This window comes from Euprymna scolopes, chromosome 33, assembly GCF_053919585.1.
Source record: "Euprymna scolopes isolate OS-2025 chromosome 33, ASM5391958v1, whole genome shotgun sequence".
Lineage (NCBI taxonomy): Eukaryota > Metazoa > Mollusca > Cephalopoda > Sepiida > Sepiolidae > Euprymna > Euprymna scolopes.
This window is the reverse complement of record NC_136514.1, coordinates 89,746,859-89,773,877: the sequence shown is the minus strand read 5'-3', so window position 1 is coordinate 89,773,877 and position 27,019 is coordinate 89,746,859. Positions and strand designations below refer to the sequence as shown.

At 29.8% G+C, this 27,019-nt stretch overlaps 1 protein-coding gene across 42 annotated transcripts in view; it reads left to right on the top strand.

Annotated features, from left to right (window-relative positions):
* The window catches only part of LOC145258348 (uncharacterized), a 393,885-nt gene that overhangs the window by 157,777 nt on the left and 209,089 nt on the right, over positions 1-27,019 (top strand). For 19 of the 42 annotated variants that reach the window (XM_080116559.1, XM_080116556.1, XM_080116557.1 and 16 more), the window contains one exon: positions 15,337-15,705. The exons of the other annotated variants lie outside the window; for them this stretch is intronic. In XM_080116559.1, coding sequence (XP_079972685.1) covers positions 15,337-15,705 — 369 coding nt within the window. The remainder of the gene's footprint in view (positions 1-15,336; positions 15,706-27,019) is intronic. 42 annotated transcript variants of the gene reach the window in all.

The window sequence follows — 27,019 nt, the reverse complement described above, 5'->3', positions numbered from 1 at the left end:
ACAGGAACCCTTTCAAAGGATATGCATAGTTTATTAGAGTAGTGGTTCCCAACCTTTTCCCAATTACCCTCCACTGTTTTCGTAGTTGATACCTGAACTCGAAACCAAATTCTTAATCTTAAAAACTTTTTTAAAAAAATATAATAAATCTAAGTAATAACAAGAAAAATTGAAATAAATGAATTATTTTTTTTATTTTTTTTTTTTTAATTTTTAAAATTTTATTTTTTTAAAAGAAAAGAAAACAAAAAATTTTCAAACTTGCATAAGAATAAAGATAGCTTTGTATGAGTACATATAATTAATGGAGTTTGCAGACAGTTGACCCACAGAATTGTGAAGCATGGTGTGAGCTTGTAAAATCTCAGAAAATGTTTGATTCTTGAGGAAGGAATAATTGACGTTAAATGAAGAGTTCAAGAGATTTCGATGGGAGAAGTAATGAAAGATGGAAACAACCAATTTATAAAATTTCATTTTACTATTTTCACTGCCTTTTTGTGACAAAAAAAAAGAAGAAAAAAAATGTATATACTAGCAGAGGGTGCCCGGCCTTGCCTGATCATAAAATATGCTAAATATATTTTGATTTGTGAAGATTTCGTACTACAAAGTCAATTCTCTATTGAATATTATATTGTACCTAATATATAGTACTGATTTCAAAAGTTTAATAAAAAATGACTCTGGTGTCATCAGCTAGAATCAAAACCAAAACATTTAGTACTCCAGTTGCGTTCCCTACCATTTGAGCTATCGACAGATAGATAACAAAAATTAAATCACTTCAAGCTATGAATGAATTTGTGCATGCGCAAAAGTAACAGAAATATGTAATTTTAATATGAACATCTTGCAATTCAACTTGCCAGTATATTTTTGTACCTGTTATTCATCCAACCAAAAAAAGATTTTATTCGGTATAAACCATCATTGGTGTATGATTAGTATTTCCTGTTAATTTCAGGGTTATGTGGCTAGTAGTTTAAAAGTTTATCAGTTAAATATTTTCACACAAACACACACATATGTACATCTACTGTTTTATTTATAAAAACTAGCAAGACCTGTGGAAATTCCACAACAGCATCTTTCATATGTAATATATTTCTGCTGGGCATTCTGTAGACGTTCAGTGTGAATAGAGACACCGCAATATTATAGTAGCCCTTTTGTTAAAACTGTAAAAGTATTTATCTAAGTAGTCTGGTTAATGTAGTGTCAAAATCTATCTGGTTATTACGGTTTATCAACATCATTTTAAAATTTATTTTAAGTCTTAGTTTTTTTTTTATATTGCGTCTAAAAAGAATGATAGAAGGTGTTAACATACTACAAACATTGAATTTTGACTTTTATCTTGAAAAATCCTTGAAAATATGGAGAATGTCTTAAAAATATCTTGAAAATCGTATTCTTTGTTTGGTAAAAATTTATGTCGAAATAATAAAATTAAAATAAATACTATTAAAATATTTAAATAGTAAAGAAAAATACTTTTAAAATATTTAGATAGTAAAAAAAATACTATTAAAATATTTAGATAGTAAAAAAATTACTATTAAAATATTTAGATAGTAAAAAAAATACTATTAAAATATTTAGATAGTAAAAAAAAATACTATTAAAATATTTAGATAGTAAAAAAAATACTATTAAAATATTTAGATAGTAAAAAAAAATACTATTAAAATATTTAGATAGTAAAAAAAATACTATTAAAATATTTAGATAGTAAAAAAAATACTATTAAAATATTTAGATAGTAAAAAAAATACTATTAAAATATTTAGATAGTAAAAAAAATACTATTAAAATATTTAGATAGTAAAAAAAAATACTATTAAAATATTTAGATAGTAAAAAAAATACTATTAAAATATTTAGATAGTAAAAAATTACTATTAAAATATTTAGATAGTAAAAAAATACTATTAAAATATTTAGATAGTAAAAAAAATACTATTAAAATATTTAGATAGTAAAAAAATACTATTAAAATATTTAGATAGTAAAAAAATACTATTAAAATATTTAGATAGTAAAAAAATACTATTAAAATATTTAGATAGTAAAAAATACTATTAAAATATTTAGATAGTAAAAAAATACTATTAAAATATTTAGATAGTAAAAAAATACTATTAAAATATTTAGATAGTAAAAAAATACTATTAAAATATTTAGATAGTAAAAAAATACTATTAAAATATTTAGATAGTAAAAAAATACTATTAAAATATTTAGATAGTAAAAAAATACTATTAAAATATTTAGATAGTAAAAAAATACTATTAAAATATTTAGATAGTAAAAAAATACTCTTAAAATATTTAGATAGTAAAAAAAATACTATTAAAATATTTAGATAGTAAAAAAAATACTATTAAAATATTTAGATAGTAAAAAAAGTACTATTAAAATATTTAGATAGTAAAAAAATACTATTAAAATATTTAGATAGTAAAAAAATACTATTAAAATATTTAGATAGTAAAAAAATACTATTAAAATATTTAGATAGTAAAAAAAATACTATTAAAATATTTAGATAGTAAAAAATACTATTAAAATATTTAGATAGTAAAAAATACTATTAAAATATTTAGATAGTAAAAAATACTATTAAAATATTTAGATAGTAAAAAATACTATTAAAATATTTAGATAGTAAAAAATACTATTAAAATATTTAGATAGTAAAAAATACTATTAAAATATTTAGATAGTAAAAAAATACTATTAAAATATTTAGATAGTAAAAAAATACTATTAAAATATTTAGATAGTAAAAAAATACTATTAAAATATTTAGATAGTAAAAAAATACTATTAAAATATTTAGATAGTAAAAAATACTATTAAAATATTTAGATAGTAAAAAATACTATTAAAATATTTAGATAGTAAAAAATACTATTAAAATATTTAGATAGTAAAAAATACTATTAAAATATTTAGATAGTAAAAAAATACTATTAAAATATTTAGATAGTAAAAAAATACTCTTAAAATATTTAGATAGTAAAAAAAATACTATTAAAATATTTAGATAGTAAAAAAAATACTATTAAAATATTTAGATAGTAAAAATAAATACTATTAAAATATTTAGATAGTAAAAATAAATACTATTAAAATATTTAGATAGTAAAAATAAATACTATTAAAATATTTAGATAGTAAAAATAAATACTATTAAAATATTTAGATAGTAAAAATTAATACTATTAAAATATTTAGATAGTAAAAATTAATACTATTAAAATATTTAGATAGTAAAAAATAAATACTATTAAAATATTTAGATAGTAAAAATAAATACTATTAAAATATTTAGATAGTAAAAATAAATACTATTAAAATATTTAGATAGTAAAAATAAATACTATTAAAATATTTAGATAGTAAAAATAAATACTATTAAAATATTTAGATAGTAAAAATAAATACTATTAAAATATTTAGATAGTAAAAATAAATACTATTAAAATATTTAGATAGTAAAAATAAATACTATTAAAATATTTAGATAGTAAAAATAAATACTATTAAAATATTTAGATAGTAAAAATAAATACTATTAAAATATTTAGATAGTAAAAAAAAATACTATTAAAATATTTAGATAGTAAAAAAAATACTATTAAAATATTTAGATAGTAAAAAAATACTATTAAAATATTTAGATAGTAAAAAAAATACTATTAAAATATTTAGATAGTAAAAAAAAAATACTATTAAAATATTTAGATAGTAAAAAAAAAATACTATTAAAATATTTAGATAGTAAAAAAAAATACTATTAAAATATTTAGATAGTAAAAAAAAATACTATTAAAATATTTAGATAGTAAAAGAAAAATACTATTACAATATTTAGATAGTAAAAAAAAATACTATTACAATATTTAAATAGTGAAAAAAAAATACTATTAAAATATATTTTTCAAATATCCAAAATAAAATCGAAATACATTGTTCAGAAATTACATCATATTGTGGATACATGAGTTACGTCCCTTTTATCACGAAACTATCTGATGTTTTCCATGTAATGTTTTCCATATAATATTGGGTAGTTTTGTGATAAAGGGATGTGACTCTTGTATCAACAATACCGGAAATTTAAAAGTAAAATGAATACAATGTAGATCAATCTATAATGGGAAAATAGCATTTAATCGCACTTGCTTGACCAAATATAAGTTTTGTATGTGAATGAAAATGACTTTCAATTCTGAGGCAGGACGTTCAGGACTGCAGAACACAATGCAAAAAGAGATTGCCAGTACATCTCTGAGCAAACACCGGTGTAATTATGCAGAGGGTCTGAATGTATATCATCGCAGGTATGGTTTGTTCAGCTGCAGCAGAGGATGGGATTTAGGCATTGCAGTGGGATACAAGAACCAATTTTGAACTTGCTAGCTCTAGATATATATTACTCTACAGGGCTCTTTCGACAAAATTATCTTTAGTTGACCTTTGACAACTAAATATTTTCGTTTACTAGCCAAATAGAAAAGTTACTAGCCAAACCCACATGATTTTTAGAATATGACATCTTCGTTCTATGACGAGTATGTACATCATAAAGATTTTTCTGGTTTTTTTTTTTTTTTTCTTTTTTAATAAGTGTAATTAAATATACAACAAATTTTATGGGGTTTTTTTTCACCCCAAACAAGACACATTGCCACTTTGATGTAGGGGGCTACTATCAGGGACATAAGCTACTGGGGTACTATGTGGGGAGTTGGGTAGCAAGATGTCGTTGGTGTTAAATACAAAATAAAATTCAATAACTTAGACTTAAGGATTCTAACAAATTAAATCATTTAATTTTTATCTGCATGATTAATTTTAATTTTCAACTTCTTCCTTGCAAGATATTATTCTTTTCTTTTCTCTCCATTTGCTTAACATTTTTCTTTCTTGCTTGCCATATTTTTTTTTTCTTTGCTTGAGAAATTTCTTTGTTTGTTTTAATGATGTTTGTTTAGTTTTTTAATTTATTTAATTATTTTTTTAATATTAAAATTTTTTGTTAGTTTTGGTTCATGTTATTGTGCCTATATTAAAAAACAAATATAAACAAAAGTCTGTCTGATATACATATCAGTGATGAAACTAAAATATCATGTTTGAAAAATTATGTAAATTAAGTATTTTGTCAAGGAAATCATTTTTTAGAGATTAATGGGAATTTGTAAGCGTTACAACAATAATCTTGCAAGTTTTACTTATTGAATTATCTCCCTTTTTTTTTTTTTTTTTTAAGATAAATTTCCAAATGGCAGACAAGATAGCTGCTCTTCTGTTACTGATAAAATTTGATTTATTTAAAAATAAAACTGCTTAATCAATTTTTGATTAAGTGATTTTTGGAATATATTTTCGTTCAGGGGAATTCTAGACAAAGACAATTATTTTTAAGTAAAAATTGTTGGTTGGTAAGTTTTTTTTTGTTTTTTTTAAGAGACCGTCTTAATCATTTAGCTTCATAATATTTGGAAAGGTTAGATTGATGCAAAAATATTGTTTTTTGATCAACTCGATGTCAAAAAACGTTATTTTTGCACCAACCTAATATTATTGTCATAACCATGATCAAATACAATAAAAAAAAATATATATATATATATATATATATATATATATATATGAATACTTAAGCAATTGCAAAACATTATTTTTAAGATGAGGTATTCTTATTTATGTGTTTTGGGCTTGATTTTTTTTTTTTTCTTTTTCTGTTTCAACATTTTAATAATTCTCATCTCTAGCGTTGTTCATATATGCTGGTGGCATAATTCCATTAGAAGACTAGATGAAAATTCTTAGGTTAGTGGATGTAGAATGATCGAGTTAAACAAGGTCAGTTGAAAGGTGAAGGCCAATGAAAACATGGAAGAAAACGATATGAACAGATGTGAAAGAAATATAAAGACTTGGCAAAAAGTTAGACCGGATAGGATGATAATCAAAAGCAATTTACCGCAGTGAATTAATGAAGGGTTCGATTTAAAAAAATCATTGGAAGATTTTATGATAATGTCATTCATCAAATTCCGTGTTTGTTTACGATATCACGTCAGCTGATATTTGGGCTTGACGATCTTAAAAGAATTTTTACAGGGGAATATTTTCTGTTACACTGGTCAAGAGTACACCAGTGTAACGTAAACTATTCCCCTGTAAAAATTCTTTTCATTTGTAAGAGAAGAAAAATACAGTACAATCACGTTGACACACCGTTCCTCATCAGATCACCAAATTTAAGCAACGTTGAGCCTAGTACCAGATGGGTGACCATTTGGGAAGGTTAGGCACTGTATGTACCTTCTGGGAAGCTTGGGTGTGAGGCCAGCATCCTCACCCCGAAAAAAGAACTCTTCACTACATAAGCATCTACAAAGTTGTCGATGGCCTATGCCCCTCTAGGGCTCAAGGCTATGGATGGATCGAATATGTACAACGCATGTTTGAATCAATTCCCACTTTATTTATGCCGTTATATTCATTTATTTATGACTGAATGAATTAGTTCAACCAGGTCAGGTAGGGTTAATGTTGAAAGTGGTTTCAGAATCTCCACAAAAACGCAATACCTACTCTACACATCATAAAAGCATGTGCAAAACTTGACAGTTAAACTCCTTTTAACAATCAAGTTTTACGTCACGTTGGTTTATTGACCATAAAAAAGGTGAAACTGACTACATAATCCCTACTGCTACATATCTTGAAAACGCAGCTGTTAAACCAGATATAGTGATTTGGGACAGAGCAAACAAAAAAGCGACCGTAATAGAGGTCAGTGTACCCAATGATACAGGGCTTAACAGAGTTGAGAGGGAAAAGATAACAAAGTATCAAGGACTTATGTATGATATGAAACGAAATTGGAAATTAAGACGTTTCAATTATACCAGTCATCATAGGAGCAACTGGGCTTATGAAAAAGAACTTTAAAAAGTACATAGCAAGCATACCCAGTGAACCAAGTGCAAGTGAAATACAAACGATTGCACTGAAAGGGACGGCTAGAATCCTGAAAAGATCTCTTGGTTGGACTCACTAAAATAGGGGTAAATGTCAGACATCTGGTTGGATGTACCATCCCCTAGAAGAAAAAGTTTAAGAAAAATGAAAAAAAAAAGGGAAAAAAAGAGTGAAAACACAATTTCACTAGTACGTAAATACGAAATAGACGCAAGCAGAGATGATAAATCTAATAAAACCTAAAGATGTAGCATTGCAGTATATGATATATTTAATCTAGAAATAATAGAAAATTACACGTTATGTTTGATGAGAGTAGACAGGGCTCTAGATTGAAAGCGAAACAGTCGCATTTACGAGTGATTTTTCAAAGTGGCGACTAAAAATAATGAATCGCTTATCTTTTGGCGATTGTATTTCTTTTACCGACACTCTTGCAAAGCTCACTACTGAGTGAAAAATATCTTTTTAACTTTTTTTGTTTTGTTTAATAAAGCGAGCAAAGTCAAATTATTTAAACAATAAAAGGTTTAATAGAACAATATAATTTTTTTATTTTATTTTACAAAGGCTGTTTAAAGAACATCTGAGAAAATTCGAATGTTTATACATTCAATATCAACATAAAATTCTGTGTATATTACGTTTATTATTACACTTATTGAAAAAAAATACAAAAAAAATCTTTATGATGTACGTAATCGTTATAGAACGAAGATGTCATATTCTAAAAATCATGTGGGTTTGGCTAGTAACTTTTCTATTTGGCTAGTAAACGAAAATACTTAGTTATCAAAAGATCAACTAAAGATTTTCATGGAAAGTGTTCGACTGAGCTTCAATCTATGGTCCCCCCTCGCCAAACTTTCACAAGAAACACTCGTCTAGCTGTAAACACTATCAATAATTTCCCCCACTCTTTATCTGTGCCTAAACCTAAACATAGATTCCATGAACAAAGCTTCTTTCTTAGAACTGCACGCATGTGGAATTGTCTTCCGTTTTCCTGCTTTCCAGCTGACTACAATATGGTTGTGTTCAAGTCTAAGGTAAATAAGTTCTTGATGAGCCGTTCCATATAAGTTATTAAATTTACCAAATTTTCATTACTAATGATTACTATATTGACCAACTTCTACTGTACACTCTTTAACCCTTATCTTTGAGTGGCCTCTGGGCCTTGATAATGTGGTGATGCCTTTGTAAAAAAAAAAAAAAGACAAGTTTGTCCGTAGAGCCCTGGTAGATTTACAAAAGAGCTAAAAGATAAGCTCATGTGTGGGAGCAAAGATCAATAAGGTACACAAAATATAAAAAAGATGCTAAAAAAAATTTTTTTAAGTATTGTTTAATTCTATTTTTATAGGAAAGGCAACATTTCTAACCAACATTGCTAAAAATGTCAGAAAATAAGAGAGATATAAAAAAGATGTCAGAAAATTTAGAGAGATATAAAAAAGATGTCAGAAAATTTAGAGAGATATAAAAAAGATGTCAGAAAATTTAGAGAGATATAAAAAAGATGTCAGAAAATTTAGAGAGATATAAAAAAGATGTCAGAAAATAAGAGAGATATAAAAAAGATGTCAGAAAATTTAGAGAGATATAAAAAAGATGTCAGAAAATTTAGAGAGATATAAAAAAGATGTCAGAAAATTTAGAGAGATATAAAAAAGATGTCAGAAAATTTAGAGAGATATAAAAAAGATGTCAGAAAATTTAGAGAGATATAAAAAAGATGTCAGAAAATTTAGAGAGATATAAAAAAGATGTCAGAAAATAAGAGAGATATAAAAAAGATGTCAGAAAATAAGAGAGATATAAAAAAGATGTCAGAAAATTTAGAGAGATATAAAAAAGATGTCAGAAAATTTAGAGAGATATAAAAAAAGATGTCAGAAAATTTAGAGAGATATAAAAAAGATGTCAGAAAATTTAGAGAGATATAAAAAAGATGTCAGAAAATTTAGAGAGATATAAAAAAAGATGTCAGAAAATTTAGAGAGATATAAAAAAAGATGTCAGAAAATTTAGAGAGATATAAAAAAGATGTCAGAAAATTTAGAGAGATATAAAAAAGATGTCAGAAAATAAGAGAGATATAAAAAAGATGTCAGAAAATAAGAGGGATATAAAAAAGATGTCAGAAAATAAGAGATATAAAAAAGATGTCAGAAAATAAGAGAGATATAAAAAAGATGTCAGAAAATAAGAGATATAAAAAAGATGTCAGAAAATAAGAGATATAAAAAAGATGTCAGAAAATAAGAGAGATATAAAAAAGATGTCAGAAAATTTAGAGAGATATAAAAAAGATGTCAGAAAATTTAGAGAGATATAAAAAAGATGTCAGAAAATTTAGAGAGATATAAAAAAGATGTCAGAAAATAAGAGAGATATAAAAAAGATGTCAGAAAATAAGAGAGATATAAAAAAGATGTCAGAAAATAAGAGAGATATAAAAAAGATGTCAGAAAATTTAGAGAGATATAAAAAAGATGTCAGAAAATTTAGAGAGATATAAAAAAGATGTCAGAAAATTTAGAGAGATATAAAAAAGATGTCAGAAAATTTAGAGAGATATAAAAAAGATGTCAGAAAATTTAGAGAGATATAAAAAAGATGTCAGAAAATTTAGAGAGATATAAAAAAGATGTCAGAAAATTTAGAGAGATATAAAAAAGATGTCAGAAAATTTAGAGAGATATAAAAAAAGATGTCAGAAAATTTAGAGAGATATAAAAAAGATGTCAGAAAATTTAGAGAGATATAAAAAAAGATGTCAGAAAATTTAGAGAGATATAAAAAAAGATGTCAGAAAATTTAGAGAGATATAAAAAAGATGTCAGAAAATTTAGAGAGATATAAAAAAGATGTCAGAAATTTAGAGAGATATAAAAAAAGAAAAAAAAAAAAAGCAACTCCATGCAATTGAGAAATATCAGTTACAATACATCAGGGGACGAACACAAGAAGGGATTTCCGGTGATAAGTCTTGGTAAATTTTTAAAAGAAAAAAAAAAAACGGCTAAGGGAGATATAGGGTATCTATACTATGTTAGACAGAACACCTAGTACTATAATTTTATTTACAAAACAACTCGTGTTAAAGCAAGTGGATTTTTTGAAGCCTATCACTTTTTGTAGTGCCGTTTGTATCTGAGATCCTATTACACATAAATAAGGTCTGTTATTATTTGGATTATTTGGACTACTGTTCTCATTTTGGTTGATGTAACCTCTGACCTTCTTCAGGTGTATCTGGAAAAAGGTTGAACCTGAAAAAAGCCGGAGGTTACATTGAACGAAATAATATCGGGATGGTTGTAGTGCCATGTCGCGTATGGAAAGGGACCCTGCCCCCATCTCCAGTGGGCTTTCTTGAGACCACAATCCTGTAGATGAAGTCAGCTTATGTTGCATGCTTGATATTCTGCACAACCACTTTTCCAATACCTCTCACCCTTAAACTGAAACTTTTAAATAAAATAAAATGGCAGTTCAATCAAAAATTACGATCAAACCAGGCGTAAACTCAAACAAAACCAACTTGCCTGCTCCCTTGAGGCTTGCATTTATGAATATCCGCAGGCTTAGATCTAATTTAGATGCTGTTGAATCATTTCTCTTAGCAAACACCCCACATACTTTGGCGCTAAGTGAAACAAACCTACACTCCTCCATCCCCTCTAACCACTTTAACATGCCTGGTTATCTCCCATTTTGCCATAAGGACTCAAACACTCAAGATGAGAACAGTAGTCTGAATAATCCAAATAATATGAATCATGAAACCTCATCTCAAAAATTCAAAAACCTGACCTATTCTGCTAAAATTATATAAACAAATAAAAAGTTCACATATACAGGAGTTCATTCAGTAAATAAGGTGACTCTATTTCTTTCACTATTTTTGTAAGATTAAAAAATAAATGTTAATTTATCTATATATATATATATATATATATACACACATTTCTGTGGAAATATACTTTATTTCCTTATAATATATACAAATCTTTATTTAGAAACTCAATATGATTACAGAGCAATATAATAAATGAATGACAAAAGTCTATAATCCAAATTTCATGATGTTGACCATCTTATAATTTATTCCTTTAATGCAGTTGACATTTACAATTCTTGACAGTATCTGTTTCATAGCACAAAATCAATCACTTAATTATTATATCAATCAATGAATCTATTTTGTCCTTAATCCATCAGAAGAAATAGCAACAATCAATCCACTAAAAGGAGATAAAGTGCGGTTTGACATGATTAAAAATGTGAAAATTGGAAGAGAAACTGTAAATACCTTGTTTACATTGCGCCATTTTGAATTTATCAACATGAACTTTGGAATATAGACTTTTTCTATTCATTATATATATATAATATATATATATATATATATATATATATATATATATATATATATATGTTTTCCAATGTCACAAAAGCATTTGGTTTGACGGTTAGTATTAAAAAGACAGAAGTTATCTACCAACCAAAGCCCACCCCGTTGCAGCAAGGTGGTGTGAATATTCCGAGACCAGAATATGTGGAACCGCATCAGAAAATTTTAGTGAATAGACAGCCTCTAAAATATGTTAAATCCTTTGCATATCTCGGAAGTAAAGTGAATTCGTCAGCATCACTTGATGATGAGATGTTGAGCAGAATTTCAAAAGCGACTGATGCCTACGGCAAACTGCGGTCAAGAGTATGGAATGAAAAAGGTTTGACTCTAAAGACCAAAATCTCAGTTTATCGTGCAGTGATTGTTTAGATACTCCTGTATGGATTGGAAGCCTGGACCCCATACCGTAGGCAGATTGTGCAACTGGATACATTCCATAAGCGTTGCCTTCATAGTATATGTGGATTAACATGGAAAGACAAGGCCCCTAACTGGGGATTGTTTGCTAGGTGTGACATTTTAAGTATTGAGGCCTTCCTGATGAAGTCTCAGCTTCGGTGGGCTGGTCACCTTGTTCGCATGGATGAAAACCGTCTTCCTAAGCAACTAGCATACAGTCAACTGAAAGAGGGTAATCGAAATGTGGGTCCATTTCTGAGGTACAGGGATAAGCTGAAAGACAATCTTAAGCACGCAGGCCTGAACCCAAAAACCTTTGAAGAAGATGCTGCGGATAGAAAATTGTGGAGGGAAAAATGTTTTGCGGGCATTAACACATACATTGACACATGGTTATCGAATCAAACAAGTCTTCGTAGAGCAAGAGTAGGAACAGCACCTACCAGGCCTGTATCCTGTGAGTCATGTGGCTTGGTTTGTGGGAGCAGAGCTGGCCTCGTGTCACACATGCGGCACAAGCATTGAAGGCAGAGTGAAACAGAGCGAATTTTTGGCCCTCATATGTCGAACACGATGGGAGAGTCCATTATTTATATAATATATATATATATATATATATATATATATATATATATATATAATTATTTTTTTACTATAATAATTAAATACCTACAGATACTAGTGTTTCATCCTTTCGGGATTCTTCAGTGCAGGGTGTCACGATTACTACCAGTCGAACGATTCGAACCCCGCGACACGAGACATCTCTGGCTCGATTAGCGGAGGCCGTATCCATTTGGCTACCATTAACCGTGTGAAATAGCGTTGAATTTTTAAATATTTTAATTTAAATGTTCATTACGTCAGACAGACAGTGATCAAATCGTTATACGATGATCTACGCATAAGAGCTAAATTGACCGACTTTTAATTCAACTGAAAGTGCTCAACGATAAGAAACGAATTTCTTAAAGGGGCTGTCATAATATATATATATATATATATATATATACACATATATATATATAATTATTTACTATAATAATTAAAATAATTGGATACCTACAGACACTAGTGTTTCATCCTTTCGGGAATCATCCGTGCAGGGTGTCATGATTAACGCTACACACACAAACCAATTTCAAACAATGCAGAGTAGAAAAATAAATTTATTTTCTTAAAAAAGTATTTATTTAATATTATGTGCTATTTTTTATCATTTTTCTAGAAATAACTGATATACACTTTTCATTTTTATTTTTTTATATCTAATGTGTTTCAGACTTATGTTGGGTTTTTTAGACTTAAAATATAAATGTGTTCAATTGTTATACTGCTTCACTTATTTTTATTTTGTCATTTTTATTTTTTGTTGTTTTTGTTTTTAAAATTTTTTTCAATTTTATTTGGTACTTGTACAGAAATCACGATTCATGTCCGACTCCAATATCTTTGTACGCCGTGGATAAATGTTTACGGTGTTTATTCTAGAAACTTTCACCCTACAAGTAGTTATACTACTTAAAGGTTGTGTAAGTCACCTAGGTATTACACAGTTATACTTAAAGAACGACGTCGGTGTATTATACATGTCACACTACATCTATAAAAGCGAAAATGTGTGTGTGTGTGAGTGCATTTTTTTTTGTATGTCCGCCAAAGGCTTTGGGGGGTGGTCACTGTTTCTGATAACTTTTTATATACTCCCTGATTTACGAAAGGAGGTCGTAAATATCTTTTATTTCAGTGACTTTTACGTTACAAAATTTGCGATGTGATTTCATTTTCTCTACCACTGTGACGTGATGTTTGATCTAGAAAACCACACGTTGTCATTCGTTTAACCACCTGCTTTTTTAGACGTTTAATTTCACCCTTTCTCACTTCTTTTTCCGCCTTAGCCTCAAGGCTTCAGGTTTGAGCTTACCTCTCTACCAAAACTTTTTTTTTTCCTTTTACACTAAAAAAACACCCGGGCAACGCCGGGCACCCCCGCTAGTACACAATGAAAACCTTCGGCGCATGCGTTTTCATGGAGCAGTCATTAAAAAAAAAATATGTTTACGCAGGGTCCAAGTTCCCCTTGAAGTGCTGGATAATTTATTGCTCTTAGTTTATGACCAGACGGTTTATCAAAAGTATTTGTTGATGTTGGAATTGAAGACGACCATTTCGTAGTCTGAGAAACACAATCCTATGGTAATGTATTCAAGAATCAGTGTATCATACATGCCACACTGCCTACGCTATAAAGCATGTTTTACTGTATCAAGGCCAAAAATCACAAGGATAAGGCTTTAATGAGATAGATGGTTAAATGATGAAGAATATTATGAGAAGATTGAGAAAAATGAATGGAATGAACAAAATTTGATTTGTTAGGACAGTTTATGACTTATGGTTGTTGACATTGGATTTGAAGATGGCCATGTTGTAACCTGCAGGAAAGTAGTTCTGTAGTAACATGTTCCATAGATGGGAAGTTCTTGGATTTATGTTTAGGCAAGCAAGATGCAATCATGCACGTGATCTTGTCTTGTAGTTTAATTAACACAATTTAATTCTGCACCTCAAAGGTTACATCGGACGAAACGTGAAAATAATGACCAAAATAAGAATTGTTGTCTGAATAATCCAAATAATTTGATGTGTATTTATGAAGCCTCACTTATTAAGGCCAAAAATGATTCAAGGATAAGTGTTGATTAGACGATTGTCTGTTCAATGATGAAAAATATTGTTGGCATTGATTTGAAGATGGCCATGTTGTAACCTGTGGGAAAGCAGGCCTGTAGTAATGTGTTCCACAGATGGGAAGTTCTTGGATTTTCTTTTATGTAAGAAAGACATTTACACATGCATGATTTTTTTTTCTACTTGGAGGGAGGAGGGTCACACACTTATCAAGACCCGGAGCCTAATTAAGGATAAGGGTTAATACGTATTAGGTGGATGGCGAGATAACATGATCAGTTATGGTGGAACTTGATTATTTATTTGAGAGGACGGTTCAACAGAAACTTATTTACATTAGATTTGAAAACGTTATTGCCAGCTGGGAAGCAGCCTCATGATATTGTTGTTCACAGACAGACAGTTTTAGAAAAGAAACCCTACTCGTGGAATTTTCGTTTGGTTTTAGGCACAGATGTAGAGCGAGGGGAAATTGTTGACAGTTGTTGTTTATATTACATTTGAAAATGACCATGCTGTAGTCAGCTAGGAAGCAGCCTCACAGTATTGTGTTCTTGTTTCATAATTTAATACAGATAGCTCAGATGTTGCACAAAGATATTCTAGTTGGCCATGGGTAGTGATCTGTACAGACACCCATTTTATTTTTTGTCCATGATAATTTTAATCATTGTTCGTGTTTGTTGCCTTGCTCTTGTTGTTTGTGATGATTAAAAAAACTTTTTTTTTTTTCTTTTCTTTTTTTTTTTTTTTTTTTGTGAATGCTGCATGTCTCGACCATAAATGCTGCATGATTCGTTTATTTCTAGGTTATGAAACCGATGATGAGTACGAAGATAACGAAGATACGCGTTATGTACGTCGCAACAAGGGCAAAAAATATGCGTCCGTACCGAGTGAGGAGGGCAGAGAGAAAGCTGCTTATCGGACATTCTCTGTTGAAAAGGTGTCCAGTGACTTGTCACCATCGTCACTTGGCCGCGAGAAGGATACGTCTTGTAAAGCTGGTTTGCACTCTACTGCACATGGTGCTCCTAATTCTAGTGCGTGCGCGCGAACCTCTGCATCGGCTCACCACTACTCTGGATCACAAGGTTCATCCGAAGACACTGCCAGTGACGAGGCAGATTCTCCATCCAATAGTACAACTGCCTATGTCAACACACCTGCTCCTCGAGGTACTGACTTAGATTATAAGAAATATTTGGTACTGATCCATAACTTGACTTGAGGTCACGTCAGCATCTTCCGGCAGTTTAAGGTAAGCAGCTGGAAAAGTTGCTGGAAAAAGCAGACATGAACACTGCTAGATGAGAAGTTCAAAACTCTGAAAACAAAGACATAAGACTTACCACAAGCTTAATTATATGAAATATTTTTATTAAAAAGTATAATTTAGCTTATAATATATGTCTTATGTTCAAGAAAGTATATGAATTTTTTTTTATTTTGTATTTCAACAAATGTTTCAAAGAAATTGTTTTTTCTTTTTAATAGTTGAAAGCATAGAAACAACTATGAATGAAAGTTATTTTTTATGTTAAGTATCTAAACTTTTTTTTTTTTTTTTTTTGCAAAGAAAATTTCAATGAAATAAATTTTTCAAAACAAAATTTATTTCGTGTTGACAATTATAATTGAAAACAATTTTTTTTTTTTTTTCCCCAAGAAAAATATCTGAAAGTTTTTTTTTTTTCTTGTTTCCTGTTAATGAAAGCAATTCTATTGCCTGCTGATTGCTAATTGGCTAATCATGTTGGTTTTTCCCGTAGCTTATCATAAAATGCTGGAAGATGCCGATATGACCTTGGGTCAGATTCTGGATCAGTACTGAAACACTTTAACTCATCCATGTTAGCATATGTCCACACACACACACACACACACACACACACACACACACACACATCATGTCTATGACCTTAATTTTCTACTTTGTTTTAAATGAGAATATTTTATAATTTTATGATAAAATTTTAAGATTTCTGACATTAAAATTGTATTTTTTATATTCATAATAACAAGTCATTCCATAAGTTCTGCCAGAGTTTTAGTAAGTTGCAATATCTCCTAAAGCTGAATTTGTATATCGTCTATAAGAATCATACAACTGTTTATCGTTATCTTCAACTACTTAAATAGGATTACTCTACTTAAAAAAATAAGTGCCCCAGGATTGTTTTTTTTTTAATGGAAACCACTCCAGACAAGGTTTGAAACCACTTGCTATAAGGAGCTAAGAACAAAAGATGATTAGCACAAAGGTTTATAGTCAGCTAACGTACTTCTTAATTTTCTGCGGAGCGTTACCAACGCAAATCAGTTCCTTCACTTTTGTTGTTCTTCAGTATTTCAATTGTGAAGCGATTTATTGAAATAAAATATAAGAAAAGGACATTATTGAAAAGCATGCAATAAAAATTAATAAAATTATCAAAAGTTAAAAATAACAATTAGTCTTTGTTTGTACTTTTAATAATTAAAGTTTTTATTTTATTTGAAATTTTATAATGTTTATGAAATTATAAAAATACATTTCATTTGTTTTGAATTTTAAAAATGTTTTTTTATTTGAATTTATATTATATATACAGGGTGCATCCTCTAGATTATGTAGCCAGACTTTGTGGGCACCCTGTATATATATATATATATATATATATATATATATATACAGGGTGCCCACAAAGTCTAGCTACATAATGTAGACCGGTTTTGTGGATACCCTGTATATATATATATATATATATATATATATATATATAAGTATAAAATTAAAATTGTCAAAATAGCAAAATTTCAAACATACAATTCATATTTCCAAAATAGTTTAAAAACATTTTAAAAATGTTTTCAATAATTCTTAAAAAATAAGACCAAAAAGCTTTTAAATGATTATTAAATTAAAAAAGAAAAAAAATGATTGCAAAAACGTAATTAAAAAAAAATTAAAAAAAAAAAAAAGTACATGCACAATGGAGATATAGATGTGAGAAAAAAAAAAATGAAGGAACTAATTTGCCTTGTCACCGCTTTTGGTGGCAGCTACAGCACGATTTAGGAATTACATTAGCTGACTATAACCATTTTTTTTTTTTTTTTCTCCAGTTGAGAACAAATGTGACCTACTTTTACATCAGCCTCTAGACATGTTTCTTATTGTTTTGAACTGTGATTATGCAAATAACGTGGGAGTAGTCCAGAAAGAGTTGAAAAAAGATGATTAACTATATACTTTTTTCTACTCCCCGTTCAAGAACAAATCTGGATATTGGTAACACCGACAATATTATTAAACCATTTTTCCAACACCTGTAGACATTTATTTGGCGCAGTCGATAGAAGTATTAAATTTCTACGATTCCAGGTGAGCATTGTCTGAAGATAATAGTTTCAATCCTATCAAAGCAGGCTAGAGGTTTCGTCATCATCATCATGATGGACTCCTTGCCCGGGCCAATATGACTCTTCCTCTCCAGAGTTTCCTGTCTTCCATCAGCTGCCTCAGATCTTCAGGTTCACAGTTGGTGTTGTGTGCTATTTGCTGGATGTACGTGGATCTAGGTCGTTCTTTGCTTGCGCGTCCGTGTCGTGGAGTCCATAGCAATACATCACTCACCAATTCATGCTTGCTCCTCAAACAATGACCAGCAAATCGTAAGCCTCTTTCTCTGATGGTATAAGATATGACAGGTATGTTGCCATAAAGTTGCTGCTTTGTGGGATGATTTTGCCAAGATATATTTAATACTGTTCGTAGCATACGGGTGTATGTGTCGTCTAGTTTTCTTTCCAATCTTCTGGTGAGTGACCAGGTTGTAGCACCGTAAACAAGAACAGACTCTACCACTGCCCTGAAGAACTGCCTTTTCAGTTTGTTAGTTAGTCCCGAAGTCCATAATGAACGCAGCCCATCCAATGCGGCCCATGCTTTTGAGATGCGAATTCCGATATCTCTCTCTGTAGAAACTATGTTGCTGCCCAGATATGTAAATTCAGCGACTTCTTTCAGTGTTGATCCAATCAGAGCCCTGATCTCTCCCTTCATATTGAAACTCATAAACTGTCTTATCCGCATTTATGTGGAGACCAATGTCATTTGCAGACTTTTCTAGCTTACGTAACAGTGTTTGCGCATCAGCAGTATTGTTCACGAACAAAGCAATAGTTGGCCAAAACGTGATGAGACGACAACTATGGAAGGCAGTAATTACTGGGAATACAGTTACGAGACTCAGCATTCCTATTCTGCTATGGTTAATCTCCTGAAGAAGGCCAGAGGATGAGTTGGTCGAAACATGGTGAAACAACAACAACAACAACTATGAAGATGAAGATAACAGTTGGCAAATAAATAAATACTTAAATTACTCATCTCAAAGGATTCAAATAAAAAATAATATATAACGACTGATAATATACTTTTTTCTACTCTCCAGTCGGGTCCTGGATGTAACCTTAAACTATACCCACTGGTGAGGCCCCAGCTTGCGGGCTTTGGGGAGTGTGGAACCACCCTTTAATTGCCATTACTCAGAGGTCCCTTCTGACCTAGAGTGGTAGTACCTGTTAAGGTCCCAACTATGGGTTGAATAGAAACCGACTTAAAAAAAACAAATATATTCTATTAAAAATGTTTTTTTTTTCAAAATCACTGGATTTGGCATTAAATAACCTGAAAAGGGTTGATATGCCTTTAAACAAAAACAACTGATCAACTCCCCAGTCAAGAACAAGTCTGAATATTACTTGGTAACACCGACATTATCATTAACCATTTTTCTAATAACCCTAAGCATGTATCTAACATGTCTCCAAAAATACAAAATAAAAAACAATAATAAATTACAATAGAAAAATGTAAGCATGAAACGTAAAGGACTAGTTTTAAAAACTGGAAAAGAAAAGGACAAGATATTCTAGTAAAAAATATAATAAATTTATAACTTAAAATATTGTAGTATTAAGAATTGATTATATAATGTTATAAATTGAATTTGTTAAAAAAAACTCTTAATGCTGCAATATTTTAAGTTATAAATTTATATTTTTTTACTAGAATATCTTGTCCTTTTCTTTTCCAGTTTTAACAACTAGTTCTTTACTTTTCCATGTTTAAACTTAACTATATTACTTTTCATGCTCACATTTTTCTATTGTAATCCATGATTTTTCCAGGCTTCAAGTAAATTCACTTGTTCTTTGTTTAATTTCAGTCTTATTTTTTGCCCCCCATAAACATAATATACATATGTAATAACAATGTATGGCACTCGTCTGCTTTCAACAAAATCCCTCCAATTATCTCCCTTTCATGCTTTCATTTTCTCTGTTTCACTTGTTACTTCTCTTTTCACGAGAGCGGTGAATTGGTAGCAACAGTAGTCACTGAAGTGATGTGGATGCTATGGAAACCAGTCATAAAAAAACGTTGCTCACCTTAAGTTTTTTTATGATTTTGAACACCATTAAATTCATAAACTTTGTTTTACTGAACGAAAACAGAATTTTTTTTTTTTTCGCAATATAGCTGAGAAGGTGATCTATTAACTATTGTTTGAAAATTGGTCAAAAACTGAGTGAGCGATGAAGCTTTAAAGCCGTTCTAAATGACTAAGACTGCCACGTAAACATATATTTAAATATTGCCGTGGATGAATGATAGCACAGCTCGCCTAACTTTTGAAAACGTCTTCTCATGCTCAGAATTGCTGAAGTACGAAACATCAGTTGTTGCTTCTGTTGAGACGTTGTATCCTTTAAAACCGTTAAGCTTACTCAGAAATCGACCCAATTGCACGTGCCCCTCCTGGTAACACCGACGGTATAATTAACCATTTTTCGAATAACCCTATTTAGGCATATCTTAAAAAAAAAAAAATAATAATAATAAATAACAAGGTTAATACAAGAGTGCTCAATACCAAGCAGAGTATACTCTTTATTTGTTTTTACATCAGCAGTAATATGTATTTTAGTGGTGAATGCTCTGACGAACTGCAATCACTTGTGCCCCCACGACGCGAGCACCCTCGACAAACCCGACACGCTACTAGATCCCACCCCCACACTGTAGAGATCCCTAGATGTAAAAGATCTTTTTACTCCAATAGTTTCTTCCCCAGAACCGCAAGACTCTGGAATTCCATTCCAGGTCCCTGCTTCCCCAACAGTACTGACGTGCAGAAGTTCAAGTGTAACGTGAACCGACACCTTGCTGCCCAAATCCCTACATAGTACCCCAGTAGTTGTTTCCCCATGATAGTAGCCCCCTACACCAAAGTGGCAATGTGCCTTGTTTGGGGTGAAAATGTAATAAAAAAAAAAAAAAAAAAAAAAAAAAAAATGTTGCTACACATTCATGAGCATGTTTTGGTTAGCTAATTATCAGTGACTAGAGACCTCTTCATATAAGCTGTATCACCTGAAGAGGTCTCTAGTTACTGGTAACTAGCTGACTGAAACATTCTCATGACTGTGTAGCAACATATTACTGCTTATGTAAAAACAAATAACAGTCTCTCTCTCTCTCTCTCTATATATATATATATATATATATATATATATATATATATATATATATATATATTGAACCTTATTAATTTAATTTAGGTTAAACAAAATTACCATTAATCGTGGCAATGAATTTACTTATTTTTATTATTGGAATCTTTTGAGATGAGTAATTTATATATTTTTATTTATTTATTTGTGGACTGTTATCCTCATCTTCATAGTTGTTTCACAACTTTTCAGTCGATTATTCCTGTCCTTTGTCAGGTAGTTAACCACAATGAGATAAGAATGCTGAGTCTCTTAACTGCATCTTCAGTAATTACTGCCTTCCATAGTTGTTGTTGTCTCACCACGTTTTGGCCAACTAATCCTCTGGCTGACTGAGTAGGATTGAAATCACTATTGTCAGACAATGCTCACCTGGAATCGTAGAGATTCAAGGTCTCTATCCACTACGCCACAGGCCTCGACAGGCTATCAAGGTTGGATTTTTGGTCTTATAAATCCAAGTTTTTTAATCCTCCATCGTCGGATCCGTATCGAATGGTATATTATTTTTAGTCTAAATTATTTTTAATAATAGGGAGTTAGTGAGACAGCAGTGTATGTAGTGATCGGTACTGTAATAGAAAAAAAAAATCTGACTGACTGTTTGACCTAGTTTTAGTATTGCTTTTAAAATGACTGTCAGTGAAAATAAAAACAAAAATGTAATTTTATCCTTGCTAACCCTAAGAGAATTAATAACACAGTATTTTTCTTTATCTTTCATAATCAGCTTGAGCTCATACTAAATCCAGTAAAAATGAACGTCATTTGCTAAAAATTTCTGAAAAGAAAATGCATGGTTTTGTATGATTCTTGTTCATTTGTATTGGATTTGAATGGTGCATGTTTATTATTTAATTATCGTCTCCTCTTCAGTTGATTTTTTTTCTTGTTTTTTTTTTTTTTTTTTTTTTTGATTCTGTGTTTATAATGCTATGTATTATTGTTATTTTATTTTATTTTTTATTCTTTTTTTAAATCTGAGATTTGTATATTTATTACAGAGTTCACATACATTGGGGTGAAAGAGCAAAGTTCCTGTCCTAGGAAATTATTTTACATTTAGGGAAAATGCACAATTGTTTTGAATTGTTTAATTAATTATTTTTGCTGTTAACAAAAATAATTAATTCAAGGCAAATTGTGTTCACACTCCAAGTTAAAAATGCAATTATAAAAATAAAATGAACAAAATATTTCCATCGAACAGGGAAGGGAGGATCTCATTTAAGTCCTGAATTCTGGCCAATTTAACCATCTGAATAAAAAAAAAAATGCTTAGCACTTTTCTTTTCTGTCGATTTTGATCCTGAGTCATAGGCACCACATGTAGTCATAAACAAAAACATTAATTTCATACTGCCAATGAGTGAATGAGGAACTTTATGCTCCTCCAACCCTAGACAGGATATTACCATTCTTTTTTATTTTCTAAAATTTTTTAAACATATTTTTTAAAGTTTTTTTTTTTTTAATTTTAGAAAATTTATGTTTTTAAATTTGTTTTAAAAAATTTTTTTAATTTAAAAAAATTTTTAAATTAAAATTTTTTTATGCTTTTTAAATTTATAATTTTTAGTTAAATTTAAAATATTCAATTTTATTTTTAAAGATTTTATTTAAAAAATTTAATTTATTTTTATTAAATTATATTTTTAAAAAAATTATTTTATATATTTTTGTATTATTTTACATTTTGTAATAATCAGGTTTTGAGTAAGCATTGAGGTGTAGAATGAGTGTAAGCACAATGCCATTTTAACCTCTCAGCATTTTCAAGAAATAAATGAAGACTAGTGTATACTCCTGCTTTAATATTTGGACCTCACATTATCATTAATACTAAGTTTTAATTTCTCAAATTTTCAAATTATCTATACATATAAAAAAAATGAAATCCATTTTGTTCCCCTCCTCTCAATTTAGACACCATAGGACTATAAACAGGAGTGCTACATGCAATTCCAATATGATCATGTTTCCTGTTAATAACTGATGAATGTTTCTGGAAATTTATGGTCACTTTAATTTGATTTCATAATTTACTACATTTATTCCATTCAACTTGACTCTCACAAAAGGGTCATATTTAGAGGAAGTAGGCATAATTTTTACTTGCTTGCAATAATCCACTACTACTCTCCCATCACACACTGGTAATTTTCCTTTCTTTATAAACTTGTTTCATTTTTTTAATTACCTGATATTATCTACAAATAAAAATGACTTCCCTTCTGAAAATATGGAACACTTCCTCCATCTTAGTAACTTATTTTTTTTACAGTTATTTGATTGTTTGTTGCATGATTCAAAAATGTTTCTGAAAGTCCTTTTTTTTTTCTTCTTTTTTTTTTTATATAGGCATCACCACTTATCAAGGCCCAAAGGCCACTCGGGGATAAGGGTTAAAGAGTGTACGGTAGTCATGTGGACAATATAGTAATCGTTAGTAATGTAAATTTGTTAACTTAAGTGGAACAGCTCATCAAGAACTTGTTTACGTTGGACTTGAAGACAACGGTATTCTATGTATTATTATTCATCGGACTACTGTTCTCATCTTGAGAGTGATTTTAACATTTCGGTCGATATAACCTCCGACCTTCTTCAGGTGTATCTTGTCGAACTCGGGAATGTTTTTGTTGAACTCTGGAATTTGAACGGAATTTCGAGCTGAACACTTTATTTACTTCATGGGGGTAGCATGCTCTTGTTCCATCAGCCATGACTCTGTTAGAGGTCTTAAGTAATTCGCAATTGTATTTTTCGGTCGCCCACACTGAGGATTGAAGCTTCAACCTTCAGGAGAATATCAATTTTACAATTGATTTTTCCCAGTATGCTAACCACTGCGCCACAGGTCCTTGCGGAAACCAGATTGTATTCAGCTGGAAAGCAGGATAATGGAAGACCGTTCCACAGGCATGCAGTTCTAAGAAAGAAATGGTTCATGGAATCTATGTTTAGGTTTAGGCACAAATAAAGAGTGGGAGAAATTATTGATAGTGTTTTCTGCTAGACGGGTGTTTCTTGTGAAAATTTGGCAAGGGGGGACCATAGATTGGAACTCAGTCGAGCACTTGCCATGAAAATAACGATAAAGCAGACTCACAACATCTCTTCTGTGAGAAAGAGGTTGCAGGAAAGAGAAAAGGGCATCTCCTACAAGGCTACGAAGTCTATTTTGAATTCTGTCAAGGCAGGATAAGTGCTTTCTAGCAGCTCTTGCCCAGATAAACTGTTTCTAACAGCTCCTGCTCAGATGTGGCAACAGTACTTCATCTTTGGACGTACCTGGCTCTTATATAGGTAGAGAATTGTATCAGCAGTGATTGATCTATTGGATCAATAAAAGGATCCCACCATTTTTCCAGCAGCCTTGGCAATGGATTTGATGTATATGTAACATTTCAGATCAGGAGTAAAGGTTAAGCCCAGAAGCTTGTCAAAACATGAAGCCTCCCCAAGACAAGATAGTATAAATAGCATAACTCTCAAAACAAGACATGAGAGTTATGCTGTTTTTTTTTTAAATTTATATGTTCATGTGTTATGGAGATCAAATGATGCTTAGAATCGTTTTAATCAATATTAATGATAATTTTGTGGGAGGCTTGCCAAATCAGAGTACTGATGAATCTAAGACCAGATGCTTCATGTAGACTATTTGCTTCATTGCACATCTCAGTAAATATTTTGAGCAAAATTAGTTTGGAACTCCTAAGTTTGCTGACACCATAGTTTTATTTGATTTGAATTATTTTTTTTAGAAGTACTTTTTCTTTTCCAAACTATTGTTTTTCTTGATTGTCCATTTTAATTTTTTTTTTTTTTTTTTTTTAATTAAAAAAAGTTTTGTATTAATTTTTTTTCATATGTGTGTGTGGAGGGAAGAGGAGATAAAGAACAGGGAAGATGATATATTTTTTTTTCTTATTCTTTTGGTCCTATTTGGAGGGGTCTCTTGCCACCTGAACTTAGGATTAGGTTAAGATTATAGTTGTATCTGATTTAAAATTAGTATTTTCAGAACTGATTTGTTTTCAAACTATTTTCTTTCTTGATTGCCCAGAAGAGAATAACGTTTTAAATTTTTTTTCTTTTTTTTTCCTTTTTTTGTGTGTGTGTAGAGGAGGGGGTAAAATAAAGGGTGAAGGATGATATATTCTTTTTATTTAGAGGAGCTTCTTTTTTTACTACCTGAACTTCAGATTAGGTTAAGATTACTGATAAGGTTCCAGTGCTATATTTTGTTTGTAAGAAGGTAGAAGTTGGGGTATGTCGTTAATCCCAAAACGGGTACAAATCAAAAATGTGTAAAAGTAAACTGTCGAAAGGATTTACCAGTTTATCAGCCATATCTGAAATTTGTTGTCAAAATTTGAGCATCTTAAAATTTTCGATGTCTATTTTGCACAAGTGCCTTCAATTATAAAAGTTTCTCTTTTTACTCTGGAATTTTTTTATTTTTTATTTAAATGTTACACATCTTAAAATTGAACAAACAATTTGTACAAAATTTTCTGTATGAATAACAGATGACTGTGATGCAATTAAGGGTCCATTAAAAACAAAAAAAAAAAACAGCTTACTATTAGAAAATATTTCCTTTTTTTTTTTTTTTCAATTTTATTCTAAAAATAAAATCAGTGGATCCAAAATATAATTTTTTAAAAGAGCAGATTGTTGGCATCACAGTTGTCCACCATTTTAGGTGAAAAACTACAAGTTTACTGAAATTTTTGCAGCTTGTTTAAACTGGATTTTGAAGCAAACACATTTCAGGTGAAAACAATTATCACATACATGTTATGTCGAAATTTGTATCAATTCCAAAACTACGAAAAGTGATCCAGTACAAAAGTAATTAGAAGTAAAAATAGAAATTATCAAATTATAGAGTTTTAACACAGATTTTAAAGTATAAAAATTAGTTGGGGTTTTTTTTTTTTTTTAATCTTGTTATTTATAAGAAACTGACTTATCTCCCTTGCTTTCCTTGGAAAAAAAAAAAAATGAAAAAAAACCCAAAAAAAACCTGACTACTAGTTTCCACTTCCACGATTTTTTTTTTTTTTTTTTTTTTTTTTCAGAAAATAGATCTAGCACATCTTTTATTGGATTATTTTTCCCTAATTTTTGGAATTCATACCAATTTTGACATGGCCTATAACTATGTAATAGTGTTTTCACCTGAAATGCGCTTGCTTCAAAATTCACTACTCTGCAGAAGCAGCAACTTTTCGTATAGCTAAAATGAGTATTTATTAGTCTCTTTTTGCTCTAAATCACTGTTTTTACTTTATCTTGTGTTGGTTTTGAAAATAATGTTTTCAATTCTGTGATTAATTTTGTCCCTCTTTTGATATAAAGTATAATTGTTTTATTTTATATTTAAAGATGTTTTTATCTGCCCTTCTCAGAAAATTTCTTCAGGTTTTCAATTTGATTCATATTTTGTTTTATTCTCTTTTTTGTGTTTCTTACTTTTCTATTCATTTTTTTCTCTTCTACCTAAATAACAAGGTGGCTTCTGCAAACAGGAATGGTTAAATAACATGACAAACATTATCAATTTATTTTCCCATCAACTACTGAATTCTCATTAACCCCTTATTCTTGAGTGGCCTCTGGGCTTTGATAAGTGGTGACACCTTTGTAAAAAAATTCACAAACTCTATTGAGTTCTGTTTCTTAAAAAAAGTTTGATATTTCTGCATTTTCTGACCCTGTCATTTCCAGTTTCTCTGGTGTGCTTGGGCACTCACAGGAATATCCAGAAGCAATCGATCGCGAAACGTTAAACCGCTACGAGAAAATTATAATGATAAACAGGAAAAACATGGAAATATTAGAAATAAAATTATAAACCCAATTCTAGCCCTAACTTGCATGATTAAAATTACTTTTTTTTATTTCTTCCAATGT